Source organism: Rhinatrema bivittatum, chromosome 6 (assembly GCF_901001135.1).
Source record: "Rhinatrema bivittatum chromosome 6, aRhiBiv1.1, whole genome shotgun sequence".
Classification (NCBI taxonomy): Eukaryota; Metazoa; Chordata; class Amphibia; order Gymnophiona; family Rhinatrematidae; genus Rhinatrema; species Rhinatrema bivittatum.
Genome location: NC_042620.1, coordinates 190573835 through 190587656, shown reverse-complemented (window position 1 = coordinate 190587656; position 13822 = coordinate 190573835). Strand labels below are relative to the sequence as shown.

The following is a 13822-nucleotide window of genomic DNA, read 5'->3' as shown; positions in this document are numbered from 1 at the left end:
AATGGGCACAAGTACTCCATCAAGGCCAAGTCAGCTTGGTAAGGTTCACCATGCCACTTCTTCTGGGAATTCCATCGCCCTTAGCCCTGATCCTCGCTTACCAGTTATTTTGAACTCTGGGGTTTCATAGGTTTCTCAGGAGGTCCTTTCTCAGCATTGTGGTGCTCAGAACTCTCCTCCAGAGGTGGGGGAACCTGCTTTGATAGAGTCTCTCAAACTTGTTAGAAACACTAATGAGACCAGCACAGATTACATTGGAAATACTCTGGACAACTGTAAAAGGACTGGTACAGTCTTTGTTTTCCAGATTTGATAATGTTCGGTCAGTTGTTGGGCAAGTTCAAAAGCAAATTGCTGGGCATGACCAAATGATGAAGAGCAATACAGAGATAATCTCCTCAACAGAAAAGCAGTATGATTCTCTGGGGAAATGTGATTTGGCTTTGATTAAGGGTTTGGATTTCATTCAGTGCAAATTGGAGGCAATAGAGAATAATTCTAGGAAATTAAATTTGAGGATACTTAATTTTCCTAAGTCCTTAATGGTCTCCCCAATTGAATTTCTTAGGAAATTTTATGTAGATGTACTTAAAGTTCTTCAGGATTATGTTCCACATATCATTAAGGCCTTTTATCTGCCTTCTAGACAGAGTGAGGATCCTGTAACTACGTCCTCTTTGCAATCTAATGTATTAGAAAATGTAACTGCTTTGCTAGAAGAGTCTCAAACAGAAATTCAGGGTACTGCTACTTTGCTTGTGGTTTTTGCTATGGAACTTGATCATATATGGACTATGACAATGTTTTTTCATGCTTCTGATAAGGTGTTTCCTTGGCCAGCAACTGATGTTGTTAAGGCAACTCAACTGAGATGGAAGGACTTTTTAATTAAAAGGCAACTTGTAATTGATCTTGGAGCTTTATTTCTTCTTCAGTTTCCCTGTAAATGTATTGTAAAACTAGGTGTAAATAAATATCTTTTCTTTGATCCTGATCAAGGGTTTCTTTAAAACTGAGAGACTCTCGACTGTTCCTTCAGAGCTTAGCAGTCCTTTTGTGTTAATATTATAGCGAGTTACTGTAAAATATTCTTGTGCTATATTTCCTTTATAATTTTTTCTAAATTGACTTAGTCCCCCAATTGAGGTCTTAAGTGGATGAACATTTCTGGTTTGGAATATACTTCCTTTTTTGGAATGCTTCTGATTTTCTTTTTGTCATCCAATATAACGTAATGTCATTTTATTTACTTGTAATTCTAAAAATGTTTAAAATAAAGAGTAAAAAAAATAATGCTGTTACATACAGATTGGCTATGCTTGGAGCCATGATAGCCCTCATGCGGTACCATGCTGTTGTAAATAAAATGTGTCCAAAAATTAAAAGTAATTTTGGCATACTGTTAATTCAACTAGACGTGCAATAAAATTTGTTGGTATACGATGTGGTCCTTCTCAATTCTCTCATAGTTGTGTAACAATATTTAGAGCCATTTGTTGAGAGATATTGGTGTATAAATCTCGGATATAAAATATGACCACAAAATAATTTTCATTCTGAATGGAAGTCTCCTGCAAGCGATTCAACATGTTTGTATCTTTCACATAAGAATGTGCTTTTGAGACTTCAGTTTTAAGAAAAATATCCACAAACTTTGAGACTTGTTTTACAACAGAGAAAAAAAGACTCAGAAAAAAAATATAAAAGACTATGGGCTAAATTCCTTTTTACCACCCAGTTGTCCTCTTAAAATGAACCAGGGATGACAGCCACTTTCCCTGTGGCTAGTACATTTACTGTGCCCAAACAATATCTGTAAACAATTGACAAGATCCTAGGTCTGGAAAAATGGAGCCACATCATGAGGTAAGAAACTGTAACTCCCCATACATTGTATATTTCATCATATGCCCATGTGAAAAAAACTTGTGGCTACAAAACAACTTGTGGCTACAAAACAACTTGTGGCTACAAAACAAAAAAAAAATTAAACCAGATTGGCAGAAAATAAAAGCTGCATTTCTACAAAGAAAATACAAGCACTAATGGTCACACATTTTATCAGTGAAGGACATACATTTCAAGACCTACACTGAGGAATCGAACATGGCAGTTCCTGCCTTCAAGAAGGAGATTGTAAATGAAGACTGGATTACAGGGAGCAATATTTGATTATTTACTTCATACACAGTTACATCTCAAGGTTTTAATTTAGAGATTGATTGGTATTTTCTTTTTAAAATAAAAAACATTTTCTATCTCTGCAGACTTTGGTAAATAAGTCATTCTACTTTGAGGTCACTTCCAGTCTTTTTTGGTGCCAAGACAGGAAGAAATGTTGGCTCGACCAAGTATGAGTTGTTTATATGGTCTATGTATGGTGGTTTCAACATTATTTCCTATTTACATTTATTTTCTATAATGAAGATCTTTGGCACTGAAACACGGACCCGTGTCAGGGGTTACAATAATGGCATATGGGGCTACATAAATGAATAAATCAAGACAAGATAAGTGCTAATTGTATGTGCAAAAAAAGAAAAAGAAATACAAGCAGGACTGGACCTATGATTATAAATAAAGCTAAGAAAGCACATGTATGCTGGTATAGGACTATTATGATGTCTAAATTACAAAGAATTTCTCGTGTTTGAGATTACCGTATATACTTGTGTATATAAGATCTCATGGTTAAGTCGAGGGCATTTTTTGGGCCACAAAAGTAAGAAAATTGCTGTGACCCATGGATAAGTCTAGGGTAAAACCTAAGAACATAAGAAATTGCCATGCTGGGTCAAGACCAAGCGTCCATCAAGCCCAGCATCCTGTTTCCAACAGAGGCCAAACCAGGCCACAAGAATCTGGCAAGTACCCAAACACCAAGAAGATCCCATGCTACTGAAGGCAGTAATAGCAGAGGCCATTCACTAAGTCAATTTGATTAGCAATTAATGGACTTCTCCTCTAAGAACTTATCCAAGCCTTTTTTTAAAACCAGCTACACTAATTGTACTAACCACATCCTCTGGCAACAAATTCCATAGATTAACTGTACGTTGCGTGAAAAATAAGTTTTTCCGATTAGTCTTAAATGTGCTACTTGCTATCTTCATAGAGTGCCCCCTAGTCCTTCTATTATCTGAAAGAGTAAATAACCGATTCACATCTACTTGTTCAAGACCTCTCATGATTTTAAAGACCTCTATCATATCCCCCCCTCAGCCATCTCTTCTCCAAGCTGAACAGCCCTAACCTCTTCAGCCTTTCCTCAAAGGGGGGCTGTTCTATCCCCTTTATGAAACCAGGGGTTTTATGACTATCCCCGGTTATTCACTCCTTCTCTCTCTCCTCATGGCTATCCTCGGTGGTTCACTCCTTTCCTCCCTTCCCCATGGCTATCCACAGGTCAATGCTAGTTTCCTCCTCCTGCCCCCCCATAATTATTCTGATGATTATCCCTGGTCCTGCCCTCCTTCCCTTCCTCTCCATGTCAGAAAATAAAAACAGCCCCAACCCATCAAAGCCTCCCACCTTCCCTCCCTCCTCTTTTCAAAAACAAAACCAGCCCCAATCCATCAAAAGACTTCCAGCTCATGATGTCATGTTGTGCAAAGTGAGAGGGTACACTTTTTTGTAGATGCCAAATTGCCTGGGTACATCTCTGCCTGAAAGGAGGAATATAAATTAAATACGTACATGCATGAAGTACATAACTTAAAGCCCTTGGCCTGCTTCTCTGTAATGGTGAGAAATACTAAAAGGTAAATTTTAAAAGAAGCACGTGGGCGTCCATGTGCACGCTGTTTCTTGCGCGCCCACATGGACGCACCAATTTTATAAAATGCGCGTGTCGGTGCATACATGTTATAAAATCCGATACCCAAGCATGCATGTGCGGGCGGGTGCTGACTCACATGCGCAAGGGGGGTCCAGTGACATGACCGGGCATTCTCCAGATCCCTCCCAGTGGGGACCACGAGGGAACTTCTTTAACCCTCTAGCTAACCTTCCTCCCTTTTCCCCTCTCTACCCCGACCTCTAAACACCCCCTAACTAACCTAATTTTTTTTATTTTTGAACTTACCTGCTCTACCGAGCAGCAGTACGTTCTGTGCGCCAGCTGGTTGCCGGCACGTGCTTCAACGGGATAGCGCCTAATGGCAGCGTCCCTGCCTGCCCATGTCCTGCCCAGATCTCCCCCAGCCTGCCCCTTTTTTGAAACCTGGCTCTTCTGCACGTACCGGGAAATATATGCGTGGCTGGGCCGCCTTGAAAGTGTGCATGGCCTGGTCACGCGCATATCTCCCGGTATTGGCGCGCATCAGGGTTTAAAAATTAGCCCATAATGGAGCAAAATCAAGCAAAACGTTGATGGAAAAATGCTTGACATGGAGCTGCCATGAAGCTTCAGTGGAGATAGTAAAGGGAGGGGTCGGAGCGTAAACAACCTTTGGGTGCCGCAGCTGACAATGAAAAGGAAAACTTGCAAAGTATCACAGAACCTGCCTGAGAAATACCAGGACGATGAAGAAGGCCCACTGCATGCAAAATAAAATTTAATTTACAAACAACAGTAAAAAAATGTTTAAAACAATTTTAAGAACTAAGAAAATGTGTGTGATCAGTAAGTGGACAGAAAAGGATTGACAGGGCCTGTACAACAGCAGCTACTTGTGAAGTTCCATGCATGTCTAGAAAAGTATTGTACAATTTTCTGAGCCTTGCGAAAAATGGTCTTGTGTTCATTCCATATGATGATGTCACCCATAGACATTGGAATAGAGTGGATCAGAGGAGCCATGGCTCCATCAAATTTGGGCAGGAAAATCATTTACTAAAAATCATTCTTGTCCACAGCTACAGGAACCAAATTACATTAAGGTGACTCCTCCCCACTTCCGGCTCCATTCTCCTTCAACTTCTTCCTACTACCTGGTGAAGTGTTCTGATCCTCCCCTTCGGTGCAGCTTGCTCATGGCAGAAGTTATAAGATGTAATTTCCACTGCAAACAAGCTGCACTTAAAAAAGAACATCAAGTGGAAGCTCTCGTTGCCACCAGATCTAGTCTTCAAAAGCTACCATACGCAGTTGCCAGATTGCTTTGCTGCTGGAACTTTTCTGTACCAACGCTGCATCTCTTGTTTGCGGACGGTGGCTGGACCTGTCCTACCTTGTCTTCAGATTTGCCTGGTCACTGCTGCTACTGTGCCGACAGAGTGCTTCAAGAGACCAAGGGGAGGGGGGAAGGGGGCAGAGTCACAGTCACACAACCAGTACAGGCAGGCAAGTAGAACCTGGACACATCAGTCTGGGAGAGCTGGTAGTCCAAGGGTGAGGGCAGGAGAAGAGTGAGAAGAAACCTAAGCTCACACCTACATGAATGTGCTCAGCATAGTTAAAGTCCACAAAACATCTAAAACATTTACATAGGAAATTATAATTGGAAACAGGTATTACAACTAGAAATCAGGTACCACATCTAGAAAGTGCATTAATGGGAGATTAAAATATCTCCGTCTCTTCTCCAAAGAGTGCTTTCAACTCAAGTGTCCACATGTTTGACTAGAACACCTTTGTGTATATGCCTCAACTGGATATCAGCACAGAGTAACAGAAAGGCATAAGTTGTTCCCAGATTTTGATTATGCTAGCATTGTGCAGCACTTTCTTTCTTCAGCAGTTTTCCCCATGATGATTATTTTTTCAGGGATTTTCATTCAGATTTACAGTCTAGATAACAAGGTAAGAGAACTGCAAGAATATAGCTGTCTGTATTTTCACAATTACTTTTTGACCAGTAAAAAAAACAACAGTAGAATGGGATTTTCTAGTAGACAACACGTGTGTCTGACTCCATTTTTCTTTACTTCTAAATCAGATAATTAAAGGTTAGTTTCAGGCCAGCTATCTAACACATTCTAGTAAAGAAATAAAGTACAATATATGGTACATAACTTCAAAGCCAGCATAACAGTTATGAGTGGAGCGGCAATAGTATAAAACCCAATATTAATTCTGTTTGAGAACCAAAAGCTTCAAAACCCCAATAATGTGGGCATGCAGGACCTCACTCGCTCGCAACCACCCCCTTACAATCCAATAATCACAGACACATTTCATTGTGGGTAAAACAAGGCCGCAGCTTTAATCATTCAGTGGTCCGAGCTTATATCCACACATTAACACCAACAACTAGGACTTTGGTATTGCCCAGCCCCCACCAGACTATCCGCCACCTTCCGGCAGGATAGCCTAACCAGCCTCTCTGTTACACTCTTTGGCCCCAACACGCCAGGTTCCGACTCCCGCCACACTCTCCTGCAAGGAGCCAACCCAGGTGTACTCCCGCCTCCAACTTGCAAGGAGTCTGGCCAAGCGGCCCCCGCCTCATCCGGCAAGGAGCCACACCCTGACAACAGCCCTCAGTTGTCAACCACCGTCGGCTTTACCAAAATCCAAATAACTTGAACAACAAAATTGAACAGTTATGGCTCGGACCAACCGCCACAGGCACAGGCATATAATGCCCTGTGACCCCCAAAGATGCGGCCTCGCTTTACAGAGGAAATAACTCCTCTAAGACCTCCTGAATGGAGTTCAGGAACAAGTCTAATCCTAGAAAAGACAGGTGAACCCCATCATCTCGGAACAAACCTGTTACCTTACCCCATGACCAGGCATACTTAATATGCCGACCACCCAAGCGCTCCAACCAAGTCCCGATTTGTTGGTTTGCCTTGGACCTACACCGTTTCCATCTGATGTTATCCAATTCAGCAGGCCTCACCACAATATCAGACCAGCATAAGATCGTCGTCGGCAGCAAAATAGATATAGTCATTAAGTCCTTACGGACATTGCTAATGAAGTGCTTGCCCGACATCTTACCCCAGTCGTTACCCCCCAAATGAACTACCAAGACCCGAGGAGCTGCCCGACGCTCTCGCTCCTTCCTAACATAAGGAACAAGTTCGTCCCACAGCATACCCCTCCGGCCAAGCCAGATAACCCGAACCCCCCTTCGTTGTAAGTCCAAGTGAGGGCCGTAAGGACGGCCGCAGGCGTGTCTGTGACCCCAGTAAGTAAACGAATGACCAATGATCCAAACTGTCATGGGCTCAGACGCAGCACCTGCAAAGAAACTAGAGTTAGCAAAGATCAATCATGCCCAGAATCTGGGCGAACATAACTCTTATAGGCCCCGGAACGCCACCGGCCTATCCTCTGTATGACCCCTCCAGGCACACCCGCCGTTGCCGCCGATGTAGCGGCCCCAATGCGGAACGAATGTGTTCCAAACCTGCGCCCCTCCAAACCGACAGCATACAATGCTGCGCGCAGTACCGTCTCGAATTGATACTTGGTTAATGGCCTCCGGTTCTCGTGCACTAGAAATTGCATTGCTACCTCCGGCCGCACCCTACAATACCCAGCTGCATTTCTAACCGGGCAGGACGTCAAACCTGGAACCCTGGATAACAACACGGAGGCTCCACGACCCCTCTGATCCGTCTTAGATCGCGGAATTACTATCAATACTGCTCTGTTCGTGACTACCACATTCCGCGCCAAAATCCCTGGGTAATCAGTACTGGAGGCTGAGCGAGCCACCAACTCGCTAATCCTAAAGGCCCCGAAAAAAGCGAATACGAAAGCAACTCGAAACAATAGTGTCTCATAAGGGGAAAAGCACACTGCAGACAACGCCTCCCATAACAGCATCAAGATATCATGTGTAATGGGCAAACGCTGATCAATTCTGCTCTGCGTTGTCCGCGACCAACCCCTCAACAGACGCCGAACTATAAAACGACCCGAAGGAAAGCCCCAACCATGTGCCTTCATAAAAAAGGAAAACCCCGCCAGCTGGCGGCCTACTGCAGCCTGCGAACACCCACTCGCCCGAGCACGCTCAATGAAACGTACCAATGCCATATCCGAGATCGGACCCCCCGCCCAGCCCAAGGAACACAAAAACGCTGAGACTCGTCGGGCCCCCCCTACATAACCTGTCCACGTGGAGGGCGCTAATGAATCTCGCAGCATTTTCCAGGACTCTGGGAACCAAATTTCCAAAGGAAAGACGGCACCGGGGTTCCGCATGACTCCGCTTCTGGGGCGAGTTCTCGAAACAAGTCCCACTTGAAACGAGAAAGAGAGTCAGCCACACTGTTAGAAACTCCAGGCACGTGTCGAGCCCATACTGTTACATTTAAGGACATACAACGCAAAATCAGCTCGCGCAATAACTCTGACACTCTGATGCAACGCGCCGATCTCTTATTTATGACCTCAACCACCCCCTGATTATCGCTCCAAAATACCACTCTCTTTCCTGCCAACTGAGCGCCCCAAATATACACTGCCACTACAATTGGAAATAATTCCAAGAAAGCTATATTTTTTGTAACTCCAGACGTAATCCAGTCCTCCGGCCAACCTGCTGCGCACCAAGCCCCTCGAAAATAAGCCCCGAAACCTAACGAACCCGCTGCGTCGGTGAACAGCTCCAAATCATGATTTGACCGCGGATTAGATTGCCACAACGCCTCCCCATTAAAATCCTCCAAAAACCTATCCCAAAGTCTCAGATCTTCCCGCAAAAAACAAGAATTTCGCACACGATGATGCGGTTTTCTTAAACCGGACATAGCATGTGATAACCTGCGCAAAAACACTCTGCCCATAGGAATCACCCGACAGGCGAAATTTAGACTACCAACGAGTGACTGTAACTCTCGTAAAGACAACTTAGGCCGACCAACAGCCCCACGCACCATGTCCCTTAACAGCTGAACCTTATCCTCCGGTAACCGCGATACCATAGCTACCGAATCCAGCTCAATTCCCAAAAATACCAATGAAGTACTAGGTCCTTCTGTTTTACTGACCGAAAGAGGAATCCCGAAATCATTGGCCACCTCTTGAAAACAATTCATCAAACTGAGACAATCACCCGAACCAGCCCTTCCCACAAATAGAAAATCATCCAAATAATGTACCACGAGTCTCGATCCCGACCTCTTCTGTACCACCCAGTGCACAAATGTACTGAAGGCTTCAAAATAAGAGCATGCTATAGAACAACCCATAGGCATACACTTATCAAAGTAAAACTGCTGCTGAAAGCGGAACCCTAACAGGTGAAAACTATCAGGATGAACCGGCAACAAACGAAATGCCGCTTCTATGTCCGCTTTCGCCATTAAAGCCCCTGGGCCACACTGCCGAACTATTCGCACTGCGGAGTCAAAAGATGCGTATCGCACCGTGCATAATTCCCTCGGGATACCATCATTCACAGACCTCCCTTCGGGGAAAGACAAATTATGAATTAATCTAAACTTGCCCGGATCCTTTTTTGGAATCACAGCTAAAGGCGATAGGACCAAATCACGGAACGGAATCACATTAAAGGGACCTGCAATACGGCCCAGTCCTATTTCCCCCAGCAACTTTTCCCTTACCACCGCTAGCATACGCCGAACCGACGGGCAATTGACCCCACCCCCAACTTCCCCCTGTCCTTGAAACGGTATTTTAAAACCATAACGAAAACCCTGATCTAACAACTCCGCCACCTTTATACGCGGGTACAGCCGTAACCATGGCAACATCGCGGTTAAACAGATAGGTGTATGTGCTCGCTCAAAGACCCGGTCTACTGGCACCTTTTGCAGGTTGTGCTGTGGCCGGTCCGTCCCCTTGACGCTTTGAACACTTGGACACTGGGTGACCGGCTCCACACACGGAACAAGCGTGCCGGAACTTACAGTCCGGGAAAATACACGTGGAGCGATTAAATCTCCAACACACATCACTGCGCCCCGCGCCCCCCTTTCCAACACTACTGCCGGGCACGTCCCTCCGAAAGGACCTCCCAGGCCCAGTACCAGCCACTAACCCCTGCCCCATACTACCTGAGGACGGTTTTGCAGCCATCTGCGTTAGCCAGAGTCCAACATCCTGAGTACCCCAGGAGATAAACTTATTTTTTTCCATACGATCCCGGAATCGCTCATCATAATTAAGCCAGGACCAACCTTCGTAAGTCTTACTGGCCGCTAGGATTGCATCTGCATAAGATAACAACGCCCCATACTGTGACGGATCTTTCTTCCCCACTACACTTGCTAGCCGCAGAAAAGCCCTTGTCCAATTATGAATATTTCGTGCCACCTTAATCGGGGCCCCTACAAATTGATCTCTCTTATTCCTCTTCTTCTTATCCTTACGCTTACCACGCCTGCCCTCCAGCAGCTGAAAAATATCAATGAACTGCCTACGCCTAATTCGTCTACGAATGGAACGCGGAACCTCCTCCCATAACTCCGTAAAAGCCACCAAAGCCGGGGCACCACGTACTGTGGCCCCTCCGACTGCTCCCCCCTGAACCGCTGCTCCCGAATCCGAAGAGGTATCAGAAGATGACGAAGAGGACGACGACGACGAGGACGAATCCGATGAACTAGAGCGCCCCCTCTTTCTCTTTTTCTTAGACTTCCCAGACTTTGAAGACCCCCGTTTCCTATCCACCCCCCCTTCCTTAACACTTGGTAACACTTCGCTGCCACCTGCGTCCTTGCCATCCTGCTTCCCCCCCCTCCCTCTCTTCTGCCCCCCTCACACATGCAGCTCCACCTCTGTCCTGTCTAGGGAAAATAATAAACTCACCAGTCTGTTCAGGCTCCACAGGCAGCACATCATCCATGTATAACTGCTCTCGCCGACCCCTGCCTGCCGTCACTGGCGCGTCATTGCGCCAAGCCTCCCATTGAGATGGGCCAGGTATTTCACCATCATCCTCTGCCAAATTCCCCTGTGGAAAAACAGCAGGAGCAGGAGACGGAACAGGAGCCGGCGCAATATCCCAAATTCTCTCCACCTCCAACCCCCCAAACTCCCCAAAACTGCTCGCACATCCCCTGTCCACAGACCTCCCTCTACCAAGGTCATCTCTTCCCCTCCCGATTCTCCCCCCTCCATTCAAACGCCGGCGAGAACCCCCAGTCAATCTACGATTACCTCTTTGCCCCATGCAGTGCCTGCTTACCCCCCCCAACATCCCCCTTGCCAGTTCTGGAACCAATAACGTATTACTCACCCTCTCCCCTCTCACAGCCATGCCCCTCCCCAACATGCTACCGGCACCCCTTGCCCTGCGCTCCTCCGCTCCACTTAACCGCCCTACCATCGCTCCCTTACCCCCCTGACCACGAAACCTAGTTTTGTATAAAGCTCCCATAGACACAGCACTCTCACCAAATGAACCTTCATCAGGGCCAGGAAAGCGCTCTGCAGCATCAGAAATCATTTCTGCAGCTAGAATGGGCTCACAGCTCTTAGAAGCTGCCTTTCCAGACTTCCCCTTAGCCCGGGGCCTCACAGCTCTACCGCCCCTCCCCCTCACCACACCCAGCTCTGCAGACCTCTCAATTAACAGCAACGGTCCCTCCCTTTCAATCTCCACACCTCCTCTATCCGCCCCCCGAGCTAACGATCGTGCTCCTCCCCGCTCTGCAACGCCAAAGTCGCTCACCCATTCTGGGATCAGCACACCGTCGCCTGCTGCCTCCTCCCCCGGCACCCATGCGGCTTCCTCTGACTCCAGGAACGCAGCCACACCACCATCGAGCTCCTCCTCCTCCCAATCGGGCCTCTTGCCAGCCATGCTGCCGTCAGCACACGAGCACTGGAAGTTTACAGCTGCAAAAAATGCCTGCGATCTCCGAACAGTCCCCAACGAACAATCACACAGGAACCAGCAACAAAAGGTATGTTAAGATCGCGCGAACCTTCTGCCCCTCTCTCGCTCGCAGCTACCGACTGAAGCCCGCGTTACTAAAACTGCTTAACCAGCAGTTTGAATTTTCTCCCCACCTATCCCAGCTCTCCACGCTTACTCCTTCTGCCCCCCCCCCTTGCACCTAAAGCCAATCACTGCATTCCACGACTCTATGACACTCGCCTTCAGTCCCCCCCTCCCCCCTCCTTCACGTACGTCACGTTGCAGCCCTACTTGTGTCCCCACGTTGTTTTCACCTCCGTCTATTCCACCTTCCCCCCCCCCCCCCCCCCTCTCCAACCACACGCGCCTCGCCTCTGAAGTGAGCCTGCGCCCACATTACGCCGCCCGGCCGGACACGGGGTCCGGCTGGTCTTCCATAAATGAGGTAAATGTATTTGTAATCCAGTCCTATGTATTTAATTATTTAGCCTTGATTATCCACTTTTAGCACCAGCACAAAGTGGTTACAATGAAATTAAAATTATAAACACCATTCCCTCCCCAAACAACCCCACACAAACTGTGAAAAAAATAAAAATAAATAATACAATAGCTCCAAATCAGGGGTTTTTAATTCCAGTCCACAAGGGCCGAAACTCAATTGGTGTTTCAGGATTTCCACAAGGAATATGAATGAGATCTATTTGCATGCCTCATCCATCCACTGTATGCAAATAGATCTCAAGCATATTCATTGTGGAAATCCTGAAATCCCGACTGGGTTGCAAACCTCAAAGACTATGTTTGGGGACCCTGCCCTTAATTGGTATTAGAGCCACTGGAATCCAATCAACTTCAGGTGATTGAAAAACCCGGAGTATAAACAACTCCCAGAAAGAGAAAATGGGTGGGTTGTGTGACTCTATTAAAATGCTGTCTATAAAAAATATCAAAAAAAGAGTAGTAATAACCCTTTTTCTAATGAAAAGATAATCAAATAGAACTGATGGGTCTGGTTAGTTAATAACTGTATAACAAAACTCATCACCAACACTGAATGAAAAAGAACAGATAAAAACAAAGAAAATTGTTTAACCAAAAAAAGTAGAAACATAGAGTTCAATATTCAACAGCCATGTAAGTTGGATAACGTTATAGTTATCTGTCTAAATGGCTTACTCAGCTATATTTTGCCCTTATCCGGCTAGACTAAATTCTAGCCAGGTAACTAATTACCCAGTTAGAATTTAGCCAGAGAAGAAGGAAGTGTTCTGGGGTGGGCAGGAGGCAATTTGGGGTGACCCAGAGTTAGCTGCTTAAGCAATGTGGATATCTCTGGTCAGCCTGTAGGACTGTTCTAAAGTTAGACATAACCGGCTAACTTTAGGATAGACAGGTATATTCAGCATTGCGGCCATGCCACTGAATATACCCTGCTAGTTAGCCGGATATGTTTTTTGGCTAACTAGCTAAGCCACAGAGCAGCTGAAAATGGACCTCAAAATCTCTGGAGATAACCAGCAAAACACAGATCCTAAAGGAATGGCTGGGACAAATCTTTGAGAATAAGCTCCTGAAGAATCAAGTCAAATCTATAGCCTAAGCAAGAGACTGTGTCTAGACAACAGTGCTTGATCAATGTGTAAACATAATATAATAACTTCCATACTGGATAAGATCAATGATCCATCTAGTCCAAAATCCTGTCGCTGACAGTGACAGCTTAGAGAATGTGTATAAGCAGCATAACGTGTAAAATGGTCCATCCCTTCCAGATATCATAGTTTAGGGAAAGCCCCAAAGGTCACCAGAAACAATTTGTGTATATTTTTATTACAAAAGGAAAAACCTTTTGGTGCTTGTGAGTGACTGGATTATTTTTCAACATGGTGCCCTGAAGCAGCATTCTGTGAAACAGGCCACATCGACTGTGAGCATGGGCAAAATAGTTTTTTCCATCTCCAACCTTCATGTCTTGCGTTTGAAAGTCTGGGATTTTCAGCTGGACCGCATTTGAAGACAAGTAATAAGCAATGCTACTAGTGGAACTTAAAATTCTTTTGAGTTTTTGGACTATTTAAATTTAATATTTT

The 13822-nt window shown here is 45.5% G+C and overlaps 2 protein-coding genes across 2 annotated transcripts in view; both read right to left on the bottom strand.

Annotated features, from left to right (window-relative positions):
- PARD3B (par-3 family cell polarity regulator beta) overlaps nt 1-13822 on the bottom strand; it is a 2091605-nt gene that overhangs the window by 639128 nt on the left and 1438655 nt on the right.
- Nucleotides 6057-11980, bottom strand: LOC115093905. Its single transcript, XM_029606317.1, has 2 exons — nt 10676-11980; nt 6057-7132 (listed from the first exon to the last, which is right to left on the bottom strand). The coding sequence occupies exons 1-2, from the start codon at nt 11670-11672 to the stop codon at nt 6558-6560; spliced, it is 1572 nt and encodes a 523-aa protein (XP_029462177.1). The 5' UTR covers nt 11673-11980; the 3' UTR covers nt 6057-6557.

Excerpts from the sequence above, each read along its gene's own strand:
- LOC115093905 (XM_029606317.1), bottom strand. The coding sequence starts at position 11,672 with ATGGCTGGCAAGAGGCCCGATTGGGAGGAGGAGGAGCTCGATGGTGGT. Across the intron at positions 7,133-10,675 it reads TGTGGAGCCTGAACAGACTG|GTGCTGCGTCTGAGCCCATG; the intron begins GTGAGTTTATTA and ends GTTTCTTTGCAG.